At 35.7% G+C, this 27032-nt stretch overlaps 1 protein-coding gene across 1 annotated transcript; it reads left to right on the top strand.

Annotated features, from left to right (window-relative positions):
• The first annotated feature begins 595 nt into the window (after positions 1 to 595).
• nradd (neurotrophin receptor associated death domain) lies at positions 596 to 18325 on the top strand. Its single transcript, XM_051130503.1, has 6 exons — positions 596 to 990; positions 10573 to 10705; positions 10823 to 11188; positions 14735 to 14969; positions 15140 to 15282; positions 16978 to 18325. Exons 1-6 carry the CDS (start codon positions 937 to 939, stop codon positions 17289 to 17291), a joined length of 1245 nt encoding a protein of 414 aa, XP_050986460.1. The 5' UTR covers positions 596 to 936; the 3' UTR covers positions 17292 to 18325.
• The last annotated feature ends 8707 nt before the right edge of the window (positions 18326 to 27032 follow it).

Raw genomic sequence — 27032 nt, 5'->3', positions numbered from 1 at the left:
TTCATCCCGTTTCTTCTCAATCATTTCTTTGAAGCGCTGTGATCATTGTATGCGAGGGAAGTCTCCATTTGTTTCTCTCTGAAGTCTGGAGACCCCATGCTGAGTTTTACGACGTTGCTCAAAACCCCCTCCGATCTGAAAACGTAAGGCACTGTTGTGTCTCTTTTTATCTCGAAGCTCCTACATGAAGCCTCTGTAATCTGTTCTATCACTTTTAGTCCAGAAATAAATGAGGGTAACCACACTGTCCGTCTAAAATTTCATTCTTACTCAACAGTTATTGTAGGCTGATACACATATTTTACATGAAAAAAAAAGAAAGAAAGAAAACATTTTAAAAAAAAAAATGCCAATAAAATATTTCTAAATATTTGTGTAACACCGGTCTGTTGTATTGCTGATATGGCCATGTAATAAATGAACACTATAAATGAGACAGAATTATTTTCCCACAAGAATGGCATGTTCAAGAGTTTGATCTATCAGCTTGTCTCCATCCCGCGCCAGTCTGTCCAATCACAGCGAGGCGCTGCGCTGCGTGTATCTGGGGGTTTATGTCCATCCCCTTCAGCAGAAGCTATTTAGTCAACAGCTGACCGAGACCAGAGCAGCAGTTGAGTGAAGGATCAGCACTAACTAGCAGATTTGACTGTGAAGACAGAAGAGAGATTATGTACTGATGTTTTAAAGCTTCAAACGAGGATTATCCGTGGTTACTGTTACAGCGCCATTCATACAATTTTCCACTGGAAGTCTGGAAGAAAAAAAAAAAACTTGAGAGGAAGACTGTTCATATCTGTGGAAGACAGTCCCAAACATTTTAAACAGGGGCTGTAGATGTCTCATGTTTATGCTTTGTGGTGATGAACATTAGTGGGTTTTGAGCACAAGAGACTCGTTGTATAATATCCCAGACACTGAGGAAAAATCCTGAAGATGAAGGGAGCGATGGCAGCACTTCAACTCTGTTTGTGTATCTTGGCCGTGAAGGTGAGTTATTCGTTTCTCTGTTTTATAATATTTTGTTTTATAACAGTTCGTTTAGGTTTTTTAATTTGAGTTGGGGTGGCTGTAAACACATAGTTTTCCCTGTTCATAATTTTCCAGCGTTACTGGGTCTTTCCAGTTACTTAATTACGGGAGCCTAGGGAGTGTTGTAACACTTTTTGCTTTAACGTCTGTAACCTCTGTAAAGAGTGTTTTTTCGTTATGCATCTCACATTTTGATACAGCATCTCCATGTCTGCTTCGAATTTAAGTGCAGTACTTTAAAAAACACAACTTATTCATTTAATGCAATTTAAAGTACAAAAAGTGCGCTGTTGTTACAACCTACTCGTCTTAGTAACACTAATAAAGTGTGGTAATCAGATTTACTTTGAAACACAAATAATTAAACACCCACCCTCATTACACTTTAAACATTTTAGTTGAAACACGTACACTACCAGTCAAAAGTTTTTGAACAGTAAGAAGTCTCTTCTGCTCACCAGGCCTGGATTTATTTGATCCAAAGTACTGCAAAAACAAAAAAATATTTTTTAGTATTTAAAATAACTCTCTTTTAAATGTTATTTATTCCTGTGATTTCAAAGCTAATTTTTAGCATCATTACTCCAGTCTTCAGTATGCATATTTTATTATTATTATTACTTAATATTATTATTATTATTAAATACCGCTTTTGCTGTATTTCGCATCAAATAAATGCAGGCTTGTTGAGCAGAAGAGAATTCTTTAAAAAAAAAAAAAAAAACATAAAAATCATTTGACTGGTAGTGTGTAGGTCATATTTTAGTTTTTTAAAAAAATCTAATAATGTCTAGAACAAATAAAAAATAAAAACAAGCCAACATTTCAAACATAACAGACGGAGACTTTATTTTTGCAACTGCATATAGAAATACATTGGAATCGTTACAAGTGTTACAATTAATATTATAACATCACATTAATCAGAGAACTTGATGCAGATGGCACCTTTTTTATTTAACATTTATTAATATATTCACAAATTAAATAGGTCTGACATAAAATGTTACTTTCATTCCCCCAAATAGCTTGTTTCTAGTTGTTAAACTGAAGGTGTTACAACCCTAACAACTGTAAACAATCTGTGTTACATTCTTTCCTAGAATGTGTTTTGAACCAGCATATTAGTCAGTCAGGGATTGAGTATAAACTGAATTTTGTTTTGCAGACATGTTGAATTATGCAGAATGTTATTTTTCGGTACTTGTGTGTGCTTTTGTTCCTTTTATGATTAGTTTTAATAAACACCGGATATTGCCTGGCACAAAAGTAAAGTAGTTAAAGACAGGAAACTAACACCCTTTGTCTCCTAGGACGTGCATAGCACAACTTTGTGTTTTTATCACACTTATACAGTGTAATATCCTGCCGTTGTTCACAGCGGGTATAAAATGTTGAATATTTAGCATCCAAATGGAAAGATTTATCTCATCATGTTTTCCAAATGATAAATTATGCTCGAAGAAATACGCCCTGGAGATGTCAACACAGAGCCAAATGGCCTTGTGATTTATTCCTGTTAAATCGGGAAACACTTAAATAAAAGGTTGCTTTGTCACTCCAAATTAGAGCAGTTAATCACAAAACAACTGAGTTCTCTGTTCTGACAGTTACATGCTTATGCAAAATGCAAACGGTGAACATTTTTGCTTGCTGATTCTGCACTCTTTTCAGGTCAGTGGTAGGTAATGCATTCATTGCTACTGGCCTGATCCAGATCCATGTCTCCTGGTGTGTTCAAACGGTCTGTGGGGGAGCCAGGGATAGCAGCAGACCAACCCCCCCCTTGTCTGTTGGTTGATAGGCAACCACAGCTTAAGTACTGCTGGGGCCCGGGATATCCGGAGCATTGTAATTATCATCATTTTCTCTTGGTCTGTGGAGAGCGAGGGGGTAGAATTTGCAGCTCAGTAATTTGACTTTCCATTTAGCCACATCACTTTACTTCATTCGGTGGGGGCAGAATCGCAGCTTCCTCTTGAACTCACAGCCTTGTTTTTTTCTTCCCTCTGTCTTGTTTCCTTGATAGAGAAGCCCACTGTCTCCGGCAGCAAACTGACACTTTTGTAAATGATCTTGAAGTTCTGCAGGCCCCAGGCCATGTTTAGCCTGCCATTTAATGCATTCTGACTCTTTTGTGAAACGGAGCTTCTGCTACTGTTGGCTGCAGCGAGATAAGATAGCGGTCAGTCTTAGTGGATATCTAGGGTTGTATGTTTGGTTGGTGGGGGTGAGGGGTCAATCACTGTTGCCTCCTGGGGCTCACAGCTCCTTTCATGTTCTCCATTCTCTTTCCAACTCACACATGTGCTCATATATTATATTGTAAAGCACTGAAGGCAAGACAACCCAGGTGAGCAGGGTAAAAAAAAATTAAAAATACGTATAAATAACTAATACACATCACCATACTTCCCAAGTTGACTGACAACTTTATTAATTTCAAAAGTGTTTTTGCAAGTTTTCTGAAATGTTACATTTATGGCATTGTACATTTAAAGGGAGAGTTCACCCAAAAATTAACATTTTGTCATTGGTTATTCACCCTAATGTCATTTCAAACCTTATGTTTCTTTCTTATGTTGAACATAAAGGAAGATATTTTGAAAGTTGATGGTCCCTGTTGAGTCAATGAAGACCAACAACTGTTTGGTTCTTTAAAATTCTTCAAAATATCTTCTTTTGTGCTCAACATAAGAAAGAAACTTAAACAGATTTGGAACGACATGAGGGTGAGTAAATGATGACAAATTCTTCATTTTTGGGTGAGCTATTCTTTAAATATGCACTGTTTGCATAAAGTTTCCAGAACTGAAACTTGAAGATTGGATAAAGCCATATTCAGAATTCTTGTTTCGTTTTGTTCACATCTTAGAGTTTTTACAGACAGGTTTTTGCATATTGTATTAGTCCATAAATCAGAAAAATATTGTCATCAGCCAGAAAAAAAAAATCACCTTTAAGAATAAAATCAGGCACATCTTTTGAGAAAAATGCCTTTAAAATGTATTTGGGTTTATTTCATCCGAAGTACAGCAAAAAAAAACTGTACAATTTTTAATTATTTTTACTATTCAAAATTACTGTTTTCTATGTTAATATAATTTAAAATGTAATTTATTCCTGTGATTTCAAAGCTAAATTTTTAGCATCATTACTCCAGTCACACGATCCTTCAGAAATCATTCTACTATGCTGATTTGCTGCTCAAAAAATAATTATTATTAATATTATCAATATCTATAATACTTCTAAAAAGCTTTTGTAACATTAAACACTATACCATTCAAAAGCTTGGAATCTGTATATATATATATATATATATATATATATATATTTATTTATATTTTTTAAATGAATGCTTTTATTTAGCAGGAATTATTTAAATTGAACAAAAGTTTTAAAAAAGGCATTTATAATGTTACAAAAAAAAATCTATTTCACATAAATGCTATTATTCTGAACTTTTTATTCATCAAAGAAACCTGAAAAATTTCAGCCTAATCATTTTAATAATTTTTGCTTTCTGACCAGCAAATCAGAATATTAGAATAATTTCTGAAGGATCATGTGACTGGAGTAATGATGCTAAAAATTAAAGTGCAATAAAATTATTTGAATTTTTTTTTTCTACTAGTCTAAACGAAGACATGTTATAAAAGCAAAATATGCCGAAATCCTAAAACTGACCAGAGCATGAAAAAAAAACAAACAATGTTTTTGTCTGTAGCGTCTTTCCTTAAAGGGATAGTTTACTCAAAATGGACATTCTGTGATCATTTACTCACTTTCATGTCATTCCAAACCTTTCGTCTGTGGAACACACAAGACATATTTTGTAATGGTTTTGGACCTTTCATTGTATGTATAGAAACAAACAAAAAAAGACATCCTTCAAAACATCTTTTTGTGTTCTGCAAAAGACAGTCATGCATTTGGAACAACAAGTAAATTTTCATTTTTGGTTGACCTACGTCTTTACGAAAGATCCCATCATTCATAAAGCATGTGTGTGGGGAGGGTTTGACCTACATTGTGGGAACCAGTCAACAGTAAATGTGGCGTCCAGACTGGCATTGTCCCTCTGAGGAGGGAACGAGATGTTTGGGTAGATCAAAGATATTTTGTGTGAACTGGCTTCATTCAAATGCATTATCTCTCTGCATTATGTGGAATCAGCACAGGCTGAAAGTGTTTATGCCCCGCCCTCCTCCACCTCCTCTGAGCTCTACATTCCTGCCTCTGCCCAAATGTTTATAGGTGATATATCATTTGTTTGCACTATTTAGCTAGACTTAGGTACAAATTATATGGTGAGACACTGTTACTGAGGATGTTAAGATCCCCCCGCAGCTAACTGTGTTTGGTGAGTATTAAAACACCATATTAGGAAACTGACAAAGAAAATTCCAATGGTACTGCTCAGAAATTTCTTTCTGTTTATATGTGCCTTCCCTTCCTGTCCGAGAAAGTGTATATATATATATAGTTTGTTTTCTTTGTATTTTTTAGTCTTCAGTGTCATCCTTCAGAAATTATACTAATGTGCTGATTTGGTGCTCAAGAAACATTTATTATCATTATCAATGTTGAAAACAGTTGTGTTGCTTAATATTTTTTGTGGAAAACCGTGGTACATTTATTTTATGATTCTTTAAAGTCTATAAAGTCTGTTTTATTTTTTCACAAATTCTGTTTTATTTATTTATATTTATTATTTTATTATTTTATTTATATTTTTCAAATTCAAATTTTTCCTGATTCCATTTCTTTCCATTTAAATTTTTATAGACTCTGTTTTAATGGTTAAAAAAATGAATCAAAAAGCATGTCCAATTATTTGAAATCATGAAATTTACACAATTTAACAGCCGGATTCCGGAATTTAATTTTTGCGGATTCCATTTTTTTACGTTTTAATTTTGTTGGACTCTGATTTAATGGTAAAATGGTTTAATGGTTAAAAGCAATTTATTAAATGTTTAACAAAAATTACTTTATTATTTTAAAGGCTCTATGAAATACATTTTATTTTTTCCCCTCAAATATAGATTTATTTTTTTCAAATTCTGTATTGTCCATTAATTTTCTGGATTGCATGGTTTCATTCATTTTTAATAATAGCATCTCTAATAATTAAATTTATATTTAAAAAAAAATATTTATTTATTTTGAAATACTGTGTTGTGTTTTTATATGTTTTTGTTAAATATTCCTTGAAGAATAATGTTTTAGTAATAATTTTATTGTTGGTAGTAGTACTATCATTAACATATAATATGTTTCTGTCACAATTTCTTCAAGTTAAACCAAACTTTTATTTTGACGGGTTGCTGTGACGTTTCTGTTTGTATATGAAATGATAATGTAAAATGCTAATGAAGTGACTCCAGAGCAGTTCTAGAGATTTTGTTGTGTTTTATTTTTATGTATTCATGTACTCGTATATTAAAGCGGCAGAGGCTGAAAACGCCGCCAGCGTAACACGCACTTCAGTTTGTATGTAGTAAACGAAACTGGGCGTCTGCGCCATGCATTCACACAGAAACGCAGAACATCCAGGATTCATATTTAAATAGCCTGACCTACTTTTGATTTACTCATCCATAATTTAGCAAATTCCGCGTCCATGTTTTATTGCCGTAGACTTCCCAATATTCAAGTTTGTGGTTGATCAATATGGGCTTTTCACATGGCAGATTCTTAAATGTTTAAATTTGGTCCCTTTCAATATTGAATATTTAGTTACTCAGCTCTTTAAAAACCATGAAAAAGTGTATCAGCAGAAAGCCGGTGCGGCTGAAATGCAGAAAGAGCTGCCCTTTATACTTACAAAGTGAAGGTTGTTGCCCTGTGGGCAGCTGTGTACAAATGTGTATTAGTGTTTCTATGAGATTATGAGCGCTCGTTCAACAGGTTTACACACGCTCGCTCGTCCCAACAGAGATCAGAGAGGAAAAGAAAGAGACATCAGAGAGGCTATGTGGGTTTTGCTTTCCCTCTTTGGAGGAGCTTTACATGTTAGGCATCTGTTGGCTCTTGTCAGAGCCCCAGGGGGCAGTTGCAAAGCAGAGGGGGTTTGTGAGGGGTAATTTTCCTAAACATATGCATGTCTAAGATGCCGCAGAACTGACCTCCTCTATCACACCTGCAGAGCTGAGGGGGACATCAAAGTCTTCTCTCCTACCCAAACAGACGCACACACACATCACACATCACACCCTCCCCTGAGGTCTCAAGCTGCACCGGTGTCCCCACTGCTGATGCGTCTGTTTGAAATGGGTGCTAATACACATAATGCTCCATTCCTTTTGAATGAGGAGTCTTTTAAACATCCCTTAATGACGCTCTGCCTGATATACTTTTATTATAGATATGAGAAAGGGTGTGTTGTTACACTCAGTCACTATTTACACCCAAATTGGAGTGTTGAAGTCACAAGGACTGTTGAAACTCACTTCAGGCTCTCACAGGAAACACTGCAATTAAAATGCCTAAGCCCCATTTAATACAAAATCCCAAGGAAATGTGTGTGTGTGTTGGAACATAGTGTCCCACATATGTCGACGTGTGGACTACAATGATATGGCAAGTTCTCCTACAAATTAAAAGCTGTGGTTTTATGAAGCTTTTTTTTTTTTAATGTGTTTTAGACTCTTAGTTTTTAAAACTTTGCATCATGAAATCCAGTACTTGTTGCTTATTCATTTTGGGATGCTGATTCCAAAAACAGTGTCTGTTTTGCTCTAGCTCATCACACTTTCTCACAAAATATGTGACCCTGGACCACAAAACCAGTCATTAGTAGCGCGGGTATATTTGTAGCAATAGCCAACAGTACACTGTATGGGTCAGCATTATTGATTTTTATTAGTAATACGTATTGCTAAGAACTTTAAAGGCGATTTTCTCTGTTTTTGGGGGGGGGGCGGGGGAATCTGGGGTTTGCACCATCAGATTCCAGATTTTCAAATAGTTGTATCTCGGCCAAATATTGTCCTATCCTAACAAACCATACATCAATGGAAAGCTTATTTATTCAAAAATTGGTTTTGTGGTATATGGTCACATATGATTTTTTCCTCTCAACAACCCTCTGTGAAGTGAAGAAGTCTTAATCACCAGGAAAACATGCCACAAAGACATGATTTCTTTCTTCCTCTGGGCCAGATTACAACTATTTGTTCAATTTCCAGACAGTTTTTACATGTATTAAATTATTTTATGCTTAATCCTGATTTCAAGGTTAGAATTATGACCAATGACAGAAGAAAAAACAAAGGTTGTGCAAAATGTTTTCTGCTACATCTGTAGATGTTTTACTATATCCAGACACAGAAAATTACAGAATTTATGAAAAAAGCCTATTTATAAACCATTATGAAACGTTATTTGACATTAAATGGAGTATTTGAACTACATAAAGAAATGTTTTTATTTTTAATGTTTTCTATTTTTAACTTGTACAGTATTTTTTAAACTCAGCATCGTCAAATTAAGTAATATTAGGACTGGTTTGCAAATCAACAGCATTTTTTTATTGTTTGTCTATTTGTGATTTTTTGTAATAACCATTTATATTGTTTTTAGGTTTTTAAATTTATTCCACACAATATTTGAATGTAATTCCCTGGGTGAAGATCAGTATATCTTCATGTTTTTGTTAGATATTGAGACTGAGAGGGATTGAAAACACTTAAAGGTGCTGTATATATATATATATATATATATAGTTTTTGTACCAAAGCATACAAATATTTAGCATATTTAGGAAACATGCTAAGTTCATATAGGCTGCATTTACACTGGCACAAAAATCTGATTTTTTTGCTCACATCTGACACAGATTGAAATTTGTAAAGCATGTAAAAATCCACATGAGATCTTATTTTTCCGTATCTGATCTGGGCCACTTGTGATTGTGCATTTCAGTCAGATATCTGGACATCCAACCTATAGTCAAAGTGAAATTTATTCAGACACCTTCAACGTTTCTCACATTATCACAGTTAATTCTCTATAGTTTAAACGTTAATAAAATATGACAAGAACTCAAGAGTTAAACTGTATCAGAACAAATTTATCTTGATAATCTCAGATAACTTTGACAGGAAGGTAACAAAAGATGGTCAGGTCAAAGTGCCAAATAATATTTTTGGTCCCAACTGTTTATGAATTTTACTGGTAGTCCACTGTATGAAGAATTTTTGGGTATAATATGTTACAGTTTACTTTATTTTGCTATCTTCACTTACATCAATGAACTAGTGTCCTGCACCCCCTAGTAAAAAAAAAAGATCAAAAATTGTATCTGAATAATTTTTGGTTTGACTGTACGTCTAAACACACGTCCGATTCCCCTCAGAACTCCCAATGCGAGGGCATCACGTTTGCCCATAAAGATAGTGTCTTAATGGTGGTGTGGTGTATGCATCGCATTTTATTGAGATTAATGTAACTTCTTAGAAGTAGGAAATTACACATTCAGGAGCTGGTTTCAACCCCTGCCCCGTGAATTTTAATAATACAGCAGCTTTGCTACTAAAAGCTACATTATATTTCTCAGCAATGAGGCGATACCTTAGCAGTTTTTGTAATTAAACCAAGCTCTCTCTCTCTCTCTGTCTCGTTAATTCATTCTAATTCGTTTTAATAAATATAATCTTGGCACTACTTTATTTTACAAAGAATTCTACCTGTAATGAGCTGTAGATAAAATAACAAATGAAAATTACCGTTCTTTTCCGGTCTTTATCCGTTCAGTCAGATTTTGTGCTGCAAAACATCCTTGACAGCTGTTGTCCTTGCTGGGAAATAATAATGGCCACTCGATGTGAATTATATAAATAATTTTAATAGCACAGCCATTCAAAACCCAAGGGGCTACCATGTGCATAGGAAAGTGATCTCTGACAATCATTTTGAGCAGGAATTAATGTAAACACAGATATCAGATACCAGTTGTGTCTAACGTGAATGTAAACAGGCGGGGCAAAAAGTAAGAAATGGGCAAAAGATCAGATCTGTGCATTAAGACTTACAGTGTAAATGCAGCCGTAGGCCTACTTGTTTCTCCGTAAACCAAAGCTAAAGCCAGTTATTCTCCTTTGAAAATTCTATGTCAGAATGTCTGTTTATGTTTTGGTCTGTGTGACTCCACCCTCTGCCGGTTTAACCAATAGTATTTTGACATTCCGGGTTGCCAGAGAGTGGAAAACGGTGTATAGCAGCCATGGAAGCCAGCAAACAAAATGGTGATATAAAAATCGTCAGCATCCATCTAAAAAGACCAGAGTAAGGCTTGTCCATTGTGCTAATTCCCATTGCATGTCCTCAATCTGGCAACATGCTGAAGCGACATGTCTGAAGAGGAGGGTGGTGGGACAATATTTTGAATTTGGACTACAGTACCCATTTAACCGCTAGAAGTCATTCAGTGTATTAGCATTGTCTTTTAGGTTGCTAAAAGCAAAATTATGATGCAGATTGCATTATTATTATCATTAATTTGAATTCGACATGTGCTTGTGTGTTTTGCAGGTGGCGTTTGGTAAGGTCTGTACCAGTGAGCAGTTTACAAAAACAGGTGAATGTTGCAGCATGTGTACTGCGGGCACTGGTTTGGCAAGCAGCTGTGATCAAGAAGACACCAAGTGTCAGCCGTGTCAAGATGGTGAGTGTTTTCAAAACATACTTTTTCATTTTTATTTTGAATAAATGCCTAGATGTGAATGTTGTTTTGCCAGTTATTTCCATATTACTGATAAAATACACTTTAAATCTCTCCTAGGTGTGTCGTTCTCTGACTCTGAGAGTCTTTCAGCCTGTCGTCTGTGCGCCCGCTGCCCCGCCGGCATTCCTGAACTGGCACGCTGCACACCCACTCAGGATACCCATTGTGATTGCGGGGAGCATTTTTACTTGTGGCGAGATAACAGCACAGGTGGGCTGTGCGCGCCCTGCACCATGTGTGGGTATGGGAGCGGAGTGTTTCAGGTCTGTGGGCCGCTGGGAAATACCATATGCGAGCGGTGTAAACCAGGGACTTACTCGAAGGAGAAGAGTTACAGGAAACCCTGCGTGCCCTGCTCACGCTGTACTGATGACGAGGTGGAGATCAGACCCTGCCAGCCGGACTCTGACACCGTCTGTATGGGTGAGTGTGACTGTCATTGTATTCTAGTGTGTGCACATTTTCTTGGGTGTATGATGGAGTAGAATACAACTGTAGGGCATGTTTAAACTAAATTTAAAAATAAATTCATGATAATGCTGTGCGATAGTTCAGACAAAAATGAAAATTCTGTCATTAATCACCCTCATGTCTCATAAACCCATTCCAAACCCATAAGCCCTTTGTTCGTCTTCAGAACACAAATTAAGATATTCTTGATGAAATTCGAGAGCTTTCTGACCCTGCATAGACAGCAACACAGCTACCACGTTCAAGGCCCAGAAAGGTAGTAAGGAAATCAATAAAATAGTCCATGTGACATAAGTGGTTCAACCTTAATTTTACAAATCTACGAGAACATTTATTGTGCGCAATGAAAACAAAAATAACGACTTCATTCAGTAATTTTGTCTTGGTTCTCTCTGAATGCGCAGTGGAGACTGGCATGGAAGAGTAGAATTGTTGTTTGTGTGAAAAGTTATTTTTTGTTTTTTTTTTGCACACAAAAGTATTTTTGTAGATTCATAAAATGCTCTATTTTTAATTTTACAGTGAAATATTACAATATTAATATTTAATATTTTGTTGTTTTTTTAGTAATATTATTATTATTTATAGTCATATTGATAAATAATCACAACATTTTGGCCAAGCTCTATAAACAAGCACAGCAAAGCTGGAGGTTTTTGAATGAATGAATGAATGAATGAATGAATGGAAAATCATATTTTAAAGCACAATCACAATTTTTGTTATATGAATCGCAATTCGAAAATAAGCAAAAGGGATGAAATTTAGAAAAAGTAATTTAGAAAACCTAGTAATTTGGTTTAATCTCTTATTTTTTAATGAAAATCAGTGAAACTGTTGAATTTGAAATATTATAAATATTTTAAATATATTTAAAAAAAAATATGTGAAATAATAAATGAAAGTCATGCCATGTGACAAGCAAAGTCATGTGTTTAGCCAACACAAAGATTATTTATTTTTTAATTTATTTCTTTTTACAATATGGTACATTTTCCAAAATTCTGTTTTTTCCCCTGTTTTAATTTTTCTGGATTCCATTTTTAATTTTTCTAGACTCAGTTTTAATGGTTAAATAAAAAAAATATTAATCAGAAAGTATGTCTAATTAACTGAAATCATGGAGCTTACACAATTTAATAGCAATTTATTAAAAGTTTAATAAAAGTCAAATTTTTAAGGCCCTATGAAATACGTTTTTTATTTGTTTGTTTGTTTGTTTATTCTCAAATTCATTTTTATTTTTACCAAATTCTGTTTTTCATTAATTTTCTGGATTCCATTTTAATGGTTTCATTAATTTGTTATCATTAATAATGTTTCTAATTAATTTTTTTTATAATTTATTATTTATTTATTTTTTTCAGAAATACTGTATAAATTATGGTAAATAACGTTTCAGGCAAATATTCCTTTAAAATGCTTTAATAATAATTTTATTAATAGTAGTACTATCATTAAGTAATATATTTCCATCACAGTTTCTTCAAGTTTCTGTTTGTATATGATATGATAATAGCTTTCTGCGTTTTCTGCATCGTGGAAATCATAGGGCCCTTCGTAATGATATATATGAATAATTTGTGATATTTGTAAGACATAGTTTGAATTTGATTGATTTTAAAACATTTTTCGAAATAATAATGTGTACACTCAAATCTATTCAAGGTATAAAAAGCAATTGTTCATTATTTAACTAAATTTAAGCAGGTTAAAAATAGTATAAATGTTTAAACCCATATGATAACGACATGAATAAAAAAGCATGAATTTATTTGTAAGAACTCTTTGAACTAGATTTTGAAAATAAATTTCCTTCTCTGTATCTTGGAACTTTTTATTTGTCAATGATTTGACACACCTGTTCGTAAATACGGTTGTCAATTTCAAACACTGACTGTGTGAACGTAACCCGAGATGCATGTGTGTCTTGGATGAAGATTGTGCCAAGCTATATATAATAACATTTATGCATGCGTGTGTGACTGTGTATGGTTAGATTGTTAACATGTGGCAGACACCTGTGTTTAGTCAGAGAGAAGCTTTTGAGAAAATACAGCTCTCTCTTTGACTTCAAATGTACTTCTCATTCTTCAGTGAGCTAGCAACAATCCAGTCATGATCAGATTAAGAAGATAAACACTTCACATAAATCTCCCAACAATCAAATGTAACTTTTTCAGTGTAAACGTCATTTAAAAAACTGCCACATCTTTAATGGATCACGTGTTGGCCCTGAGGTGTGTTAAATTGGTTTGGAGGTTAACCAGCTGGCTAGTGGGTCACGTCCCACGTTGCCCTCTGTTCTCCGTAGGGTGGAGTCACCGGTTCGAGCGCTCGACCTGCCGAGGTCAGGGCAGCCCCACCGAGTGTTTGATCCACACAGGCAGCCTGTGGGGTGTGTGAGAGAGAGTGAGTGGACAAAAGAATGCACGCATCTGTGTGACAGTGTGTGTGTGGGGTGGCCTGCACGATCTATTTCAGGATGGAGCGTGGGGGGCATGAATCCTCTTGACCATTCCACACTGTTCAACATTTCGAACTGGCATTTAGTCTGTCAGCTGTGCCTGCACCCACTGATGATGTGTTAATCAGGCTCACAGCAGATGTGTGTCAGATGTGGGTTTCATGTGAAGGCTAAAAAGAGCATTTCCTTTTTTTTGCAGTCTAGGTGTTTAAGTGCTTCAGGGTGTACTTGAGTGTGCTTCAAATGTCTAGTCAGAATATAGATAGATAGATAGATAGATAGATAGATAGATAGGTACACAGAAGTCACGTTTCAGTACGTACCTCGGTTCGAGGGTCACGGTTCGATACGATTTTGGTACAACAGAAAAAAACAGATCTACTATGCAAGGTTTCTTTTCATTTCAAATACTTGAAATGCAAGTATTTCAAATACTTGAAATATATTTAATTTAGTTAACTGATAGACAAGGGGGAAAAAAAACCTCACTGTGTCATCGTTAGAACGCGTCTGAAGTATGAAGTCGATAATTTGCATAATAAATAATAGCTTAGCATTTGGATGCATCGCAAATATTAAAATATTTGGATTTGTGCCGAATGAGAGAGGTAGGATACAAGAACATAAAGCTCTATTTCGCAAACAGTTGAATGCGCAAGACTTTAAAGTAACATTATACTCCTTTGTCAGTGAGAGACACGTTCAGAATCAGCACATGGTCACTGTCTAGTGGTCTTTGTTTCAAGTGCGCTACCCCATGGCATTCACTGTTCTTCTGCTGGCGGTTATCAAACAGAGTTGCATTATTGCGGGCGCCCCCTTATGGATTGAGGGTGAATTGCCTGTATTTGTTGTAAGGCCTCATGCACTGAACCGAGATGCCCGTACCGTGACGGTTCGGTACGAATACATGTATCGTTACACCCCTAGTAGATAGATAGATAGATAGATAGATATAGTTCAAAGGTTTAATTGTTTATAAAGGCAGTTCATAATGACCAATTCTGTAATTTTTTTTTTTTTTTTTTCAGTAAAAGACCTCAACATCCTGTCCCGTTCAGCTGGTTCTGATGTTCCGCGTGAATACCCCCGATGGCCGACTGTGAATGATAATGAAACCGAGAACAGGAGCAGCCCGACACCAGGGTCCGGATCCCCTCGACTCACTCCACAGGACCAAGGGGGCAACAACAACAACATCCTGGTCTACGTATCTGTACTGGCTGCAGTGGTGCTCGGCCTCCTACTCTACGTCGCCTACAAATGGTGAGACCGTGCAGCAATTTAAAAAAGAAAAATACGCTTTATGAGGTTTTACATATATTTTACGGACAAATTTGCTTGTATACAGTATGTTAAGATAAGAATGCTAAAATGTGACTGTGAAGTGTTGTTTTTTTATATGACGATAAATGTGCGATTTGGTGTGTGTCCAGCTGGAAGTCATGTCAGCAGAAGCAGGCTTTGGTGAAAGCACGGGTCGGTGAGCTGAATAATGTCGGGGAAGGAGAAAAGTTACACAGCGACAGTGGCGTGTTCCTGGACTCTCACAGCCTTCAGGAAAGCCAGCCTAGCAAAGGTATGAGAGAATGGCTTAAACAGAGATAGGGTTGGGAATCCATACAGATTTCCTGATCATAATTTTTACTATTTATTCATCTAAATAATTCATTTAAAGAACTAGCTCGTATGAGTCATTTGTACTGTTCATTCATCTTTTTGAACTGTTCATTAAAAGAACTGACTCATACGTGTAATTTTTACTATTCGTCTTTTTTAGCTGTTCATTAAAAAACTACCTTGTGAGAATCATTTGTTCTATTTATATATTTGGTCTTTTTTAACTGTTAAAAGAACCATCCCATGAGAGTAATTTGTATTATTAATTTGACTTTTTGAACTGTTCATTCAAAAATTGTCTCTTAAGAGTCACTTGTTCTATTAATTTGTCTTTTTGAACTGTTCATTGAAAGTATTGACTCATACAAGTAATTACACTGTTCATTAAAAGAAAGGCTTAAATGAGTCATTTATTTATTCATTCGTCTTTTTTATTCAGCCGACTTGCAAGTGTAATTTTTACCATTCATTCAACTTTTTAGCTGTATCTTTTTGCAATAGCCGTTATTTATTTTATGAAATATTTTATTATAAAATATTTTATAAAATAAAGATAAAATAAAGCTATTCTCTTTTTTTGCATCGATAATTCATTATTATATTTTATTTTATAAAATACAGCTAAAATAAAGAAAATATTTCTAAAATATTATATAATATTATACAAATATTTTATGAAATAAAGATAAAATAAGTATAAAATAAAGCTCTTCTCTTTTTGCTTTCAGAATTCAGTATTTATTTATTTTTTTATTATAAAATAAATAAAAAAAAACTTCCTCAGAGTCAAAAGTAATTTGCTCTGTTTATTCGTCTTTTTTAAACTGATTGTTAAAACAACTAGCTCATTGGAGTCATTTGTACTATTCATTCATCTTTTAAAACTGTTCATTAAATCAACTGGCTCATTGGAGTAATTTGTTCAATTAATTTACTTTGTGAACTGTTCATTAAAAGAACCGACTCATAAGTGTAATTTTTTACTATTTAGTCGACTTTTTTAGCTGTTCATTAAAAAAAACTGCCTCATAAGAATCATTTCTTCTATTTATTTGTCTTTTTGAACTTACTGTTAAAAGAACCGGCTCATAAGGGTAATTTGTATTATTAATTTGTCTTTTTGAACTATTTGTTAAATAACTCATGGCTCATAAGAGCCATTTGTTCTACTGATTCGTCTTTTTAAACTGCTCATTGAAAATACTGACTCATACGAGTCATTTGTACTATTCATTCATCTTTATTAACTGTTCATTGAAAGAACCAACTCATTTGAGTAATTTTTACTATTTATTCATCTTTTTTAGCTGTTCATTAAAAAACTGCCTCGTAAGATTAATTTATTCATCTTTTTAAACTATTAATTTAAAGAATTGGCTCATAAGAGTCATTTGTTCTTTTTGTAGTTTATTATTATTATTATTATTATTATTATTATTCATTAAACTGTCACATAAGACTAATTTCCTTTTGGGTATATAGGTTATATTAGTTGTGCTGTATGTTTTTTGGTTCACCAAAAAGATTACACTGGTCACGCTGTATATTTTGATTCACAAAAAGAATTGGTTCAAAAGAGTTAATTAAGGAGTGAATTAAACTACACTGGTTGCTGATTAGTAATTATTTGTTCCCTATCTTATTCTCTCGACAGGTAGTAAACGAGACAGCAAACAGGACACGCGACTTTATGTAAACCTGCCTCCTCACAGACAGGAGGAGGTAGAGGGTCTTCTCGCCGAGGGGGGCAGTCGTAGCTGGAGGCAGCTGGCGGGCGCACTCGGTTACGAGCAGGACCGCGTGGACGTCTTCGGGCGGGGCCAGGACCCCATCCACACCCTCTTGACTGATTGGGCCCAACAGGAAGGCTCCACATTGGGCCTGCTCTGCTCCGCTCTGGCACGCATCGAACGGCCAGACATCATCAGCGCCCTCACCGCCCCCTCTCAAGGAGTTTCAGTGGTCTGAATTCTTGAATATGTTCCTCACGCCTCCATGAAAGTGAAAGAGACACTAAAAATCACAGAGGAATTGCGTCAACCGACTCATTTTCGAACGCCTTGCACTATACTTTGAAGAGTGGGATTGGAAATAAGGTTTTTATTCAACATAATGTTTCACTTACAAATTCTGTTTTAACAGCTTGAGATGTTCCGCCACCTCAGAACATTTTCTGCTCAAGACAGATGTTTCCTCCAGTATTCATGTGAAGTTTATGCTTTGTACTATCCTCTTTGTAGTGTCAAAACACACTTGGTTTTCTCCAGGACACATTCATGCTGAACATTTTCATCGTTAGTGTTTTGGGCCGTCGTGGTTTCAGCTGTGGTTTGTATCAAAGAAACGGACATTTCGCGAACACTTCTGCGGCCTCGTGAATGACAGTCCTCCATTTGAGCGGAACGTATCGTAGTGCCAGAGAAAGTATCGTGCATGCGATTCAATCGTGCTTTTGTATTTATATTTCAGCGCTTCTGCCGTTTGAACAATAGTCAACATCGAAGCCGGATGGAGGATTCAGCTTTTATCCCGTGGCTTGTCAAGGGGCAACATAACACTGTGAGGTGTTTTATGGTTTCCAGAGAGGAAAACCACTAAATGGGCTGCACGAGGGAGTTGTATATATAGAAATATACAGATATACGGTCAAGTTGCTTGAGCGAATGTTTCTCCTTGACAAAATGTGTTGGTGCTTGGTTTGCACTTTAACCAACAATGCAACCTAAAAGCAATGTTATGTTTTTGTGAGTTATATGAGAGGAAAACTCTCTGGTGCCTTTACTTTGAACGCTCAGGTTTGTGCTTTGCTGGTTTACTCCACCATTCTGTATGTTAGTGTTGAGTTCTGGGTGAGACTTGATGGTTTCTGTGCTGAGATGCTTTTCATATTAATAACATTCATGTTATGTCATGTTATCTATCACTTACGTTTGTCCTTTTTAATAATGAAATAATGATTTATAGGTATCTTTGTATTTTTTAAAAAATAAATAATACTTTGTGTGAGCAAAGAAGTAGTATTTTATGGTGCAGTATTACAATGAAAACAAGATCTGAAAAGCCTTTTCTGCACCATTAACCCAGACAGTCAAATCTGGAGCCGCTGGGTCTGATTATGCTCTTGTTGTTGATTCATTCTTTGATTTACTTATAATAATACACACATCTCTTTTCTCTTGCCGTAGAGCGGCATGCTCTGAAAAATAATGTGCGTTTCACTTTAAAACCATGGCAAATGTGAAGCTGTTGTGGGTTTTTTTGCACAACTTGGCAAAAAAAGAGAGCTGTGAGAAATGTAAATCTGTTCGAGAGCCAAAATAATGTTGTGCTAATACCAACTCAACACCCAACCCAAAAACAGCAGTTTCTTGGCAGTCAGAATTTTCTGATGTAATATCGTGCGATCACAATAGTGGGCTTTGTTTACACAATAAACATTCTCGCCTACTTCTTCCTGTGGTTATGACAACATTCAGGAGTGTAGGAATGATTTATAGAGGGAAGAACGCATTTAAAATCCTATAAGATGTTTTTTCATTTATTGAAAACGACACAGTGAAAAAATGGTAACCTAAAACTAGTAACATCTAAATTGGTTACATCAAAAATATTTAATATTGTTGAATAAACCTAAATACATTAATTTACACCAACAAAAACAAATATATATAGGATAAATAAGATAGAAATAGCTCTGTTAAAGGCATAGTTCACCTAAAAATGACAATTCAGTCATTATTTACTCACCCTCACGTCGTTCCAAACTCGTAAGACCTTCGTTCATCTTCAGAACACAAATATTTTTGATGAAATCCAAGAGCTTTCTGACCCTGCATAGACAGCAAAGCAAATATCACATTTAAGGCCCAGAAAGGTAGTAAGGGCATCCTTAAAATAGTCCATGTGACAACAGTGGTTTAACATTCATTTTATAAAGCTATGAGAATACCTTTTGTATGCAAAGAAAACAAAAATAACTTTATTCAACAATTCCGTGTCAGTCTTCAAGACGTCTTCAGGCGTCACATACTTACATATTTATCAGATATCTAATTTTTAAAGAGATTATTTGAAAGATTTTTTGTTTAACCCTACGACTTTCAAAAGACAAATGTAAGAATCATGCTTATTGAGAACTCCCCATTCACACCAAAAACTTGCAATATGCAAACAGACGCAAGCGCCTGAAGTATCCACCTTTTTTGTCAACATGGAATTATGGGTGAGACTTCCGGTTCATTATCCACTATAGGGAAATAACGAGAAGAACAAAGTGTAGTAAACGGTAAAACTGTTTGCACAACAAACCAGTGCGCTCATTATATAAAAATATGGTAAGACACACCAATTTGCAATATCAAGCAGTAAAACCAGCTGTTTCGTACAGCTAAAAATAGCTGGACGCAGATGAGACCGGAAGCCGCACCCATAACATGTACAAATGGCCACGCCTACTTTTAAAGGTGGATATGCGCTGCCAACGTCACATGCTCTCTTGGTCTAGCAATAACAAGCTCTGCAGGCCGTTAGAGTTGCTTTCCGATCCGTAAAACGGATGTGTTATTCAGGTAAGCCGCTGTAAACATAATTTAACTAGTTTAGAACTCGTTCAGTCTCTTAAAACTGTTACTCCGCCACAATAGTAATAGTTATTTACCTGAATGAGAAGACGCCTCAGCGTCCCGACGTGGTTACGACCAGACGTCCTGGCTTTCTGAAGACAGACTATTTTATTCAGAAAGAACTTTACCTGACGACGAGGGAAGAGCACTATTATCATCAGTTAGAGACACCGTTATTGTTTTTAAGGTATTCACACATTAACTATTCATGTTACATTATAGTAATATTGTTTGTATGCACTAACAAGCCCTGCAGAGGGTGCGGAATTGTTTTGAACTCATTTCAGCTGTCACACTGCAGTTTCTAAGTACACGCACATCTTGCCTGAAAATAAACTAACTGAACAGTTACACCTAAAACAATTACATTTGCATACGTTGTGTTTAAAATTATCCTAAGATACAAACAAGCCTAGTTAGGGACAGTAAAGATGCATTTCAAAAAGCACAAACACAAAATAGCATTTGAAAATTAAAAGAGGTTATCTACCTTACTCTTCTATGCTTGAGTAAGCCTATGGGCGAGACTTCCGGTTCATTAGGCGCTATAGGGAAATAACCAGACGAATATCAACAGTGTAACACAGTGAAAAACATGGTTAAACCATTGTTTTTTATGACTTCACTATTTTTATAATGTGGTTTTGGTTAATTACATTAAATCATTTTGACCTAATTGAACCCATAACAATTAAAAAGCAAACATAGTCTTAGTTTTTTTATTCATAGACAATAACATCTGAGATTTCAGTATTATTTTTTTGACCACTGAACTGAGAAATCTTACTGGTTTCCATTTCAGAAATCTGGTCGCCTTGGTTGACCCTAAGAATGCAAAGCATACTAGCGTGTAGGACATTTTGGCCAGCAATCATGAGTAAATCTCAAGAGCCATACTTCTGAAAGACACTTTGTGGATGTGGTCAGAAAGGACAATTGGTCCTGCTGTCACTGAACAGAACTTTTGCAGCTCAGGTGTGTGGATTTCCTCGCGCTCTCTCTGTTCACATCTCGCTGAAATGTGTTAATGATTTCTGTGACTGCGCTGTTAAGTGAGAGCAGAGGGTTTGCAGGGACTTGGGCGGCTCTGCATGCCGTCACGTACTCCAGACGGAGCTGCTTAACTGCGGTCTGGAGCGGCCCAGTGGAATGCCCTGGCCCTGGGAGCTCTGCTCTACATAAAGAAAGGCTCTGCAGAGGGGAGGGAAAAACTAGCTCTGCTCAGATGGTTTCGGCACCATGTAGGCAGAGTCAGAGCCCTGGAAGAGCCTCTAATGAAAGCAGTGCACCACTTTGATTCTGTGATTTAATAGAGCCAGATCTGTGCTGTGGTGGCAGTCACCCCATAGAGTTAAAAGGGTTTAAAGTCAACATGTATTTACTTTAACATACATTCTTAGTTACATTGCACATAATCCATTAGGGCACAATATTTAAAAAAAAAAAAAAAATGTTACATAATCTTAATTGGTCTAAATCAAAAGGGAACACTTCATTTTCATGCAAAATTTTTGTACAGTTATGCAATTGTTTTGTATTTTAGTATGTTTTAGTAGTGTTTTAGTATGCGAAGTTAAAATTCTGTAATGTGATGTGGTCGCTACCAAAACATTACTGTCACTACCAAAAATGTGGTGTCACAACCGAAACATGGGATGTTTTAACAAAAATACTGAGTAATACTGAATTATCAACTAAGATGTTATGATAGTTTTTAATTCAATGTATAGTCAAACTAATGAATTCTTAACTTTGAAATCAGTATGATCAACTTTTTGCTTTTTTACAAAGAAATGATTTAACAAATCTCATAAATCACACTTGAAATATTGTTAAAAATGTCATTGTTATTGATTTACCTCTGAAAAGATTTGAATAAAATAGAAAAAATATATATTTTTAAGCAAAATCTTAATAGGTTAATATAACCCTTCTTATTAAATTATATATTGTGTTTCGGTAGTGACAAATTTGGGGCGAAGACATATTTTAAAATGTTCTGAAAATACAATATGAGAATTAACTGCACAATTACTAGAAATGTGTACGTTGGATATTAATTTGCATACATTCCAATTTTTTTTGGAAAAAGACATTTTTTTTCAAGATGTTTCCAACTCTGACGTTGGACCAATTCTGTAGAATGGTCCATATATTAAAAATATCATGATATAAAACTTTTTTTAGTTAATTTGACTTTTATATTATTATTGTACTTAAGTCCCTTTCTAAATACATGAGAAACAACAACATAGTGCCTTTAAAAAACCCTCTTTTGTGCAAATTACTTTCTTCCACCGTGGATTCAAATTTCAAGTTTACAGTTAAACAGCTGAGCCCAAGCCTCCGGCGCTAATTTAGAAAACGTCACTTTAGAACTGGTAACGAAAGAATGTTGAGTTGAGTTTTTTCATTGGCCATGTTTACACAGCAGCAGAATACAGTTGTCATTCCTGTATTTAAGTCCTTAATACGGTTATGTTCACACACAGTACGGTTATTTATGGGTGTGACAACTGCATTCTATAACCAAACTCACATCTGTAAATTTGCAGGACTCACAACGGCATTTTCGGAAAACACGTGCTGTGTGAACGGAACAGGACTGGAAAACTAGTTGTCAGGCACAAATGCGCGTCTACCGTGCGTTTTCTGTTTTCATGTGTGGTTTAGTAACTTACAGTGACGGAGAAATGAGCTGCGTGTCATCTGAAAGTTTTATATCCAGGCTCAACCGGAGCTGCTCCCGTCTGTTTTGTGTTCTGCACACGGCTCAAATGCTCTGTTCTTCACCCAAATTTAAAAGCTGCTGTCAGTTAATGAAGGTTTGAGGGATGAACTCGTGGCTCGATTGGACTCTTGTGTTCATACAGACAGTATTCGAGACGCAACTCTGAGCTGCTGTGTGAACGGGACATTTCAAGACTCACACCTGTAAAGTAAATGCGGTTGTCAATCCCAAAAACTGACAGTGTGAACGTAGCCTTGAAAGCTTTGGTAATACTTCAAGCGGAGTGATACACCCGGTGAAACAGTTGAAGCTCTGCTATCACTAGAATATCCCACTCCTTTTAACTAATAAGATTTAAAATCAGTTCTGACCTCATAATTTTTAATCTAAATGTCATTCCTGGATCTTCTGATGAATTGACAGACCTCTCTCTAGTAACATATGCTGGATTTCAAGCTGGGATTTTTTTTTATTGTAGGGGCCGTATACAGTGTTGGGGAGTAACTAGTTACATGTAACGGAATTACGTAATTTAATTACAAAATAAATGTAATTGTAATTCGTTACAGTTACTAAGAAAAAATGTGTAATTAAATTAGTTACTTTTGAAAAATGCCAGTGATTACAAAAGGGATTACATCTGAATTTTCACACACCCACCCCCACTTACAGATTTAATTGACTTCTTTCATAAATTGCATTGACTGCTCTAAAATGAGACACTAATGTTTCAGGAGTTTAGGACACAGAATAGGACACATGCTTATTTGATAACTGTTTTACTTCCTACTTGGGTTTATAAATAAACTTTTTTTTTTAAGATTGTTTTTGATTTCAGATCTGTATTTAACCTCGCAATGATCTCAAAGTAAATAAGAGCTGTTAAGTCTGAATTTGGGGCGTTGGTGCCAATAGCCTTGTGGTTAGTGTGCCGACATATAGCACAACTGTGCTCACGGTGACCTGAGTTCGATTCCCATCTTGAGGCCCTTTGCCGATCCCACTCCACTCTCCCCTCCCAGCTCTTTCCTGTCATCTCTCCCAAAAAATAAGTAAAAAAAAAAAAAAAAAATTCTGAATTTGTGGTGGCTGTGCTTTAAATTAAATTATTACACAGCTCTGTGGAATGCTTGATTCTGATTGGTCAGTCATGACATTCCAAGGTGTAATTCCTTGATAACAACTGGTAAAAACTAATAACTCAGACTCATTCGGGGCAACTTAAGTTGCTTAAGTTACGCTTGATAGTTTTTCTTGGCGGAAGCTTTGCGTTTGATTAGCTCATAAAATATTAAAACTTAATTCAATATTATGTGTACAATTTCTTAATTCTGTCATCCTGGTATTGTGGACTCACTCTATTGTTTTATACAAACGCAGCTGCTGCCATTTCTTTTCTTTCTTTTTTTGTACACTGTAATGGATTATAAGATAACTAACAAACTAGTACTATTACTTAATTATTTATGTGGTGAAATGTTGTGTAAGAAAAGTGGTATGACTGCACTGTATCCCTAAAATGTCTAGTTTGAACTTGCCGTTTGCTAGCAACTGATTTTTTCATGGAAGCTTTGCACTCAAATATTTCAACTCAGATCAGTGTTTCATGTCTAATTATTTTGACACTAAACATCTAAATAATCTATCAAGCAGCTGTGTAATAAGTGGGATAATGTACATCCAGCCAGTTGTTATCGCAAAATAAAGATGTATGTTATCCCTTACTTATTATAATCTTAATTTAAGTGATAAAGGATTTTGAAAGTCTGACAGTAATCAGTGTTGAGTGAGTTAAGTAAGGTTAACTCTGCCTGGTTTAAATGTTTCAAAATGATTAACAGTTGAAAATATTAGAAATTTAGAAAAGTAATCAAAAAGTAATTAAAAGTAATAAGTTACATTACTTTAATAAAGTAATTGAAAAGTTACACTACTTATTACATTTTAAATCAAGTAACTTGTAATCTGTAACTTATTACATTTCCAAAGTAACCTTCCCAACACTGGCCGTATACATGTTGCGCCTAAAATTGTGTGGAAAACGCTAGGTGTGAATTACTGCTCAATAACTGTCCCTGTACACTGTAAAAAATAAAAAACACAATTTGTTGAGTCATCTTAAAATAATTTGTTACCCTGCTGCCTTAAAATTTTAAGTTCAGTCAACTAAAATAAGTTTAGTCAACTTGAAATGTTAAGTTGTACTAAGTAACAACTTAGATATTTGTGTTTGCTAAACTTAACAGATGGGTAAGTAACCCAGCTGCCTTAAAATTTTAAGTTGATTCAACTCAAATATCTAAGTTATAACTTAGTATAATTTAACATTTCAAGTTGAATAAACCTTTTTTGACTGAACTTAACATTTTAAGGCAGCCAGGTTACAAATTATTTTAAGTTGACTCAACAAATTGTTTTTTACAGTGTACATCTATGATCAGCCGTTTCTCCATCTTGGCTGAGCTTTCAATATTGTTACGGGAAAGGATGAAGCTAATTGGTTGGTTCTTGTCACATGACCCGCGGTGCGTTTACGGCATTCTGTGGCTGCGTTTACACTAGTGCGTTTTCGTTTAAAAGCGTATAACTTTTGCTACGGTTACACGTCGTTTACACTACTCCAGCGTTTTCAACCCTCGAAAACTGAGACTTTTGAAAACGCTGTAGACCCCGTTTTAGTTTGAAAACTCTGGGGCTGCGTTGTAAACGAACCAAAACGGAGACTTTTGAAAGCGATGGCGTGGCTGCCCACATTCGATCTGCGTATCCTTGACGACCGTGTAAACAATAACATCATGCTCATTGTTGTACCCATAGATTTCTGCAGTTAGATGCATCACTCGACCGCTCCAAGCACGTAGACGCGTTCGCCATAGGGCATCTACCCATCCACAAGTTTCCGGGGGGCACTACTGTAAAAGAATGTGGGTATAACTTCCGGTGAGGCGGCGGTGTGTTTTAGACCATTGTTTACTTTGTAAAGATGCACACCTTTATGAGAGATGCCATTATATGTTCTTATGGACAACATATGCTTTTCGAATTTGAGTTCTCACATCATTAGCAAGTTTGGATCGCTAAATCTTGAATGACTGTCAACTAGTGAAATGACATTTGAACCGAGACATCAGAGCTTGTGTTAAATGGCATGCCAGATGAAGCCTCGATTTGCTTTTTAACATAGAAAGCACTTTCGTAGAAGCCTCACTTTCTGTTCAGTCATGTGCGCGATTCACTTTGCGTGTCCTAATGTTCGACCCCCAAATTTTACTTTGCAAATACATTTTCATTGGGACCTATTTAATAATTGCATTTTTAAATACCCAGTCATACAGGTAATATAAAGAATACAAATTATTTCAGGGAAATCAAATATATGCCATATGCAATTAATATATGTGTACATTATTCTTCTATTACACTATATTGATATTCATACTGGCATTTAATGGCACTGTTCAATGGGTAAATTAATTGATCAGAGTCAGAAATTCAACAAACAAACACACACACGATTAGGCTTTTATTTGTTCATATAACATGGATCGATCTATGGAAACTGTGGTGAATGCTTCTTCCGACGGAGCTTTACAGGCTTTTGGCTGCTTCATTTTTTACCAAACACCAGATCGCGTGGTTTTCGACACTCTCGAAGCTTTGAATCTTTTCTTGAAATAGTCAGGAGGAAAGTCTCGGTGCTCGAGGCTTCATTTGCCCGTCACTCCTGTCAACTGTTGAATTAATGAGTGTCACATCCCGCTTGTTTACTTTGAACCGGAAGACGCTCCCACTTTTGACACCTCATGGGGCGTGGGAAACATATCTATGGGTGTACCTGCATGAATGGTCATGTGACATGCGTTTTTGGTTGTGTAGTGTAGACTGACACTGAAACGCAGGAAAAACACTACGGTAGACGAGGCTCGTTTTCATTGTAAAACGTTTTAAAGCGAAAACGCACTAGTGTAAACAGGGCCTGAAAAGTTGAGATGTTTTTATCTTGATGTGGCGCGGACACGCCTGGAAAAACAGAGTGCGTCGCTTCCGTTTTGAGCGTGGCAGCCGCGTGCCTACATTTAAAAATAAGGACCCTGTGCGCGCAGAAGAGGCAATGTGTCAATAGCCCCTTAATCAATTATTAATTTATTTATTGACATTTAATAATTTACTTTTACATGTTTTTACTTTCACAGACCCCCTTCCAGAACCCCAGTTTAAAATCCCCTACTTTTAAGATGTGGTTGCAGTTAATCCAGCCTCTGTAAAACAAAGGAATGGGTCTTGAGGATGAACCCTGATGACCTTCAGAGGATGAGAAGGCCTCTTTGGAAGCAGTAGGTGCCATTTTAGTTTTTA

This window comes from Labeo rohita, chromosome 16 (genome assembly GCF_022985175.1).
Source record: "Labeo rohita strain BAU-BD-2019 chromosome 16, IGBB_LRoh.1.0, whole genome shotgun sequence".
NCBI classification, from domain to species: Eukaryota; Metazoa; Chordata; class Actinopteri; order Cypriniformes; family Cyprinidae; genus Labeo; species Labeo rohita.
The sequence above is the reverse complement of the archived record's forward strand: the minus strand, read 5'-3'. Positions and strand labels throughout refer to the sequence as shown.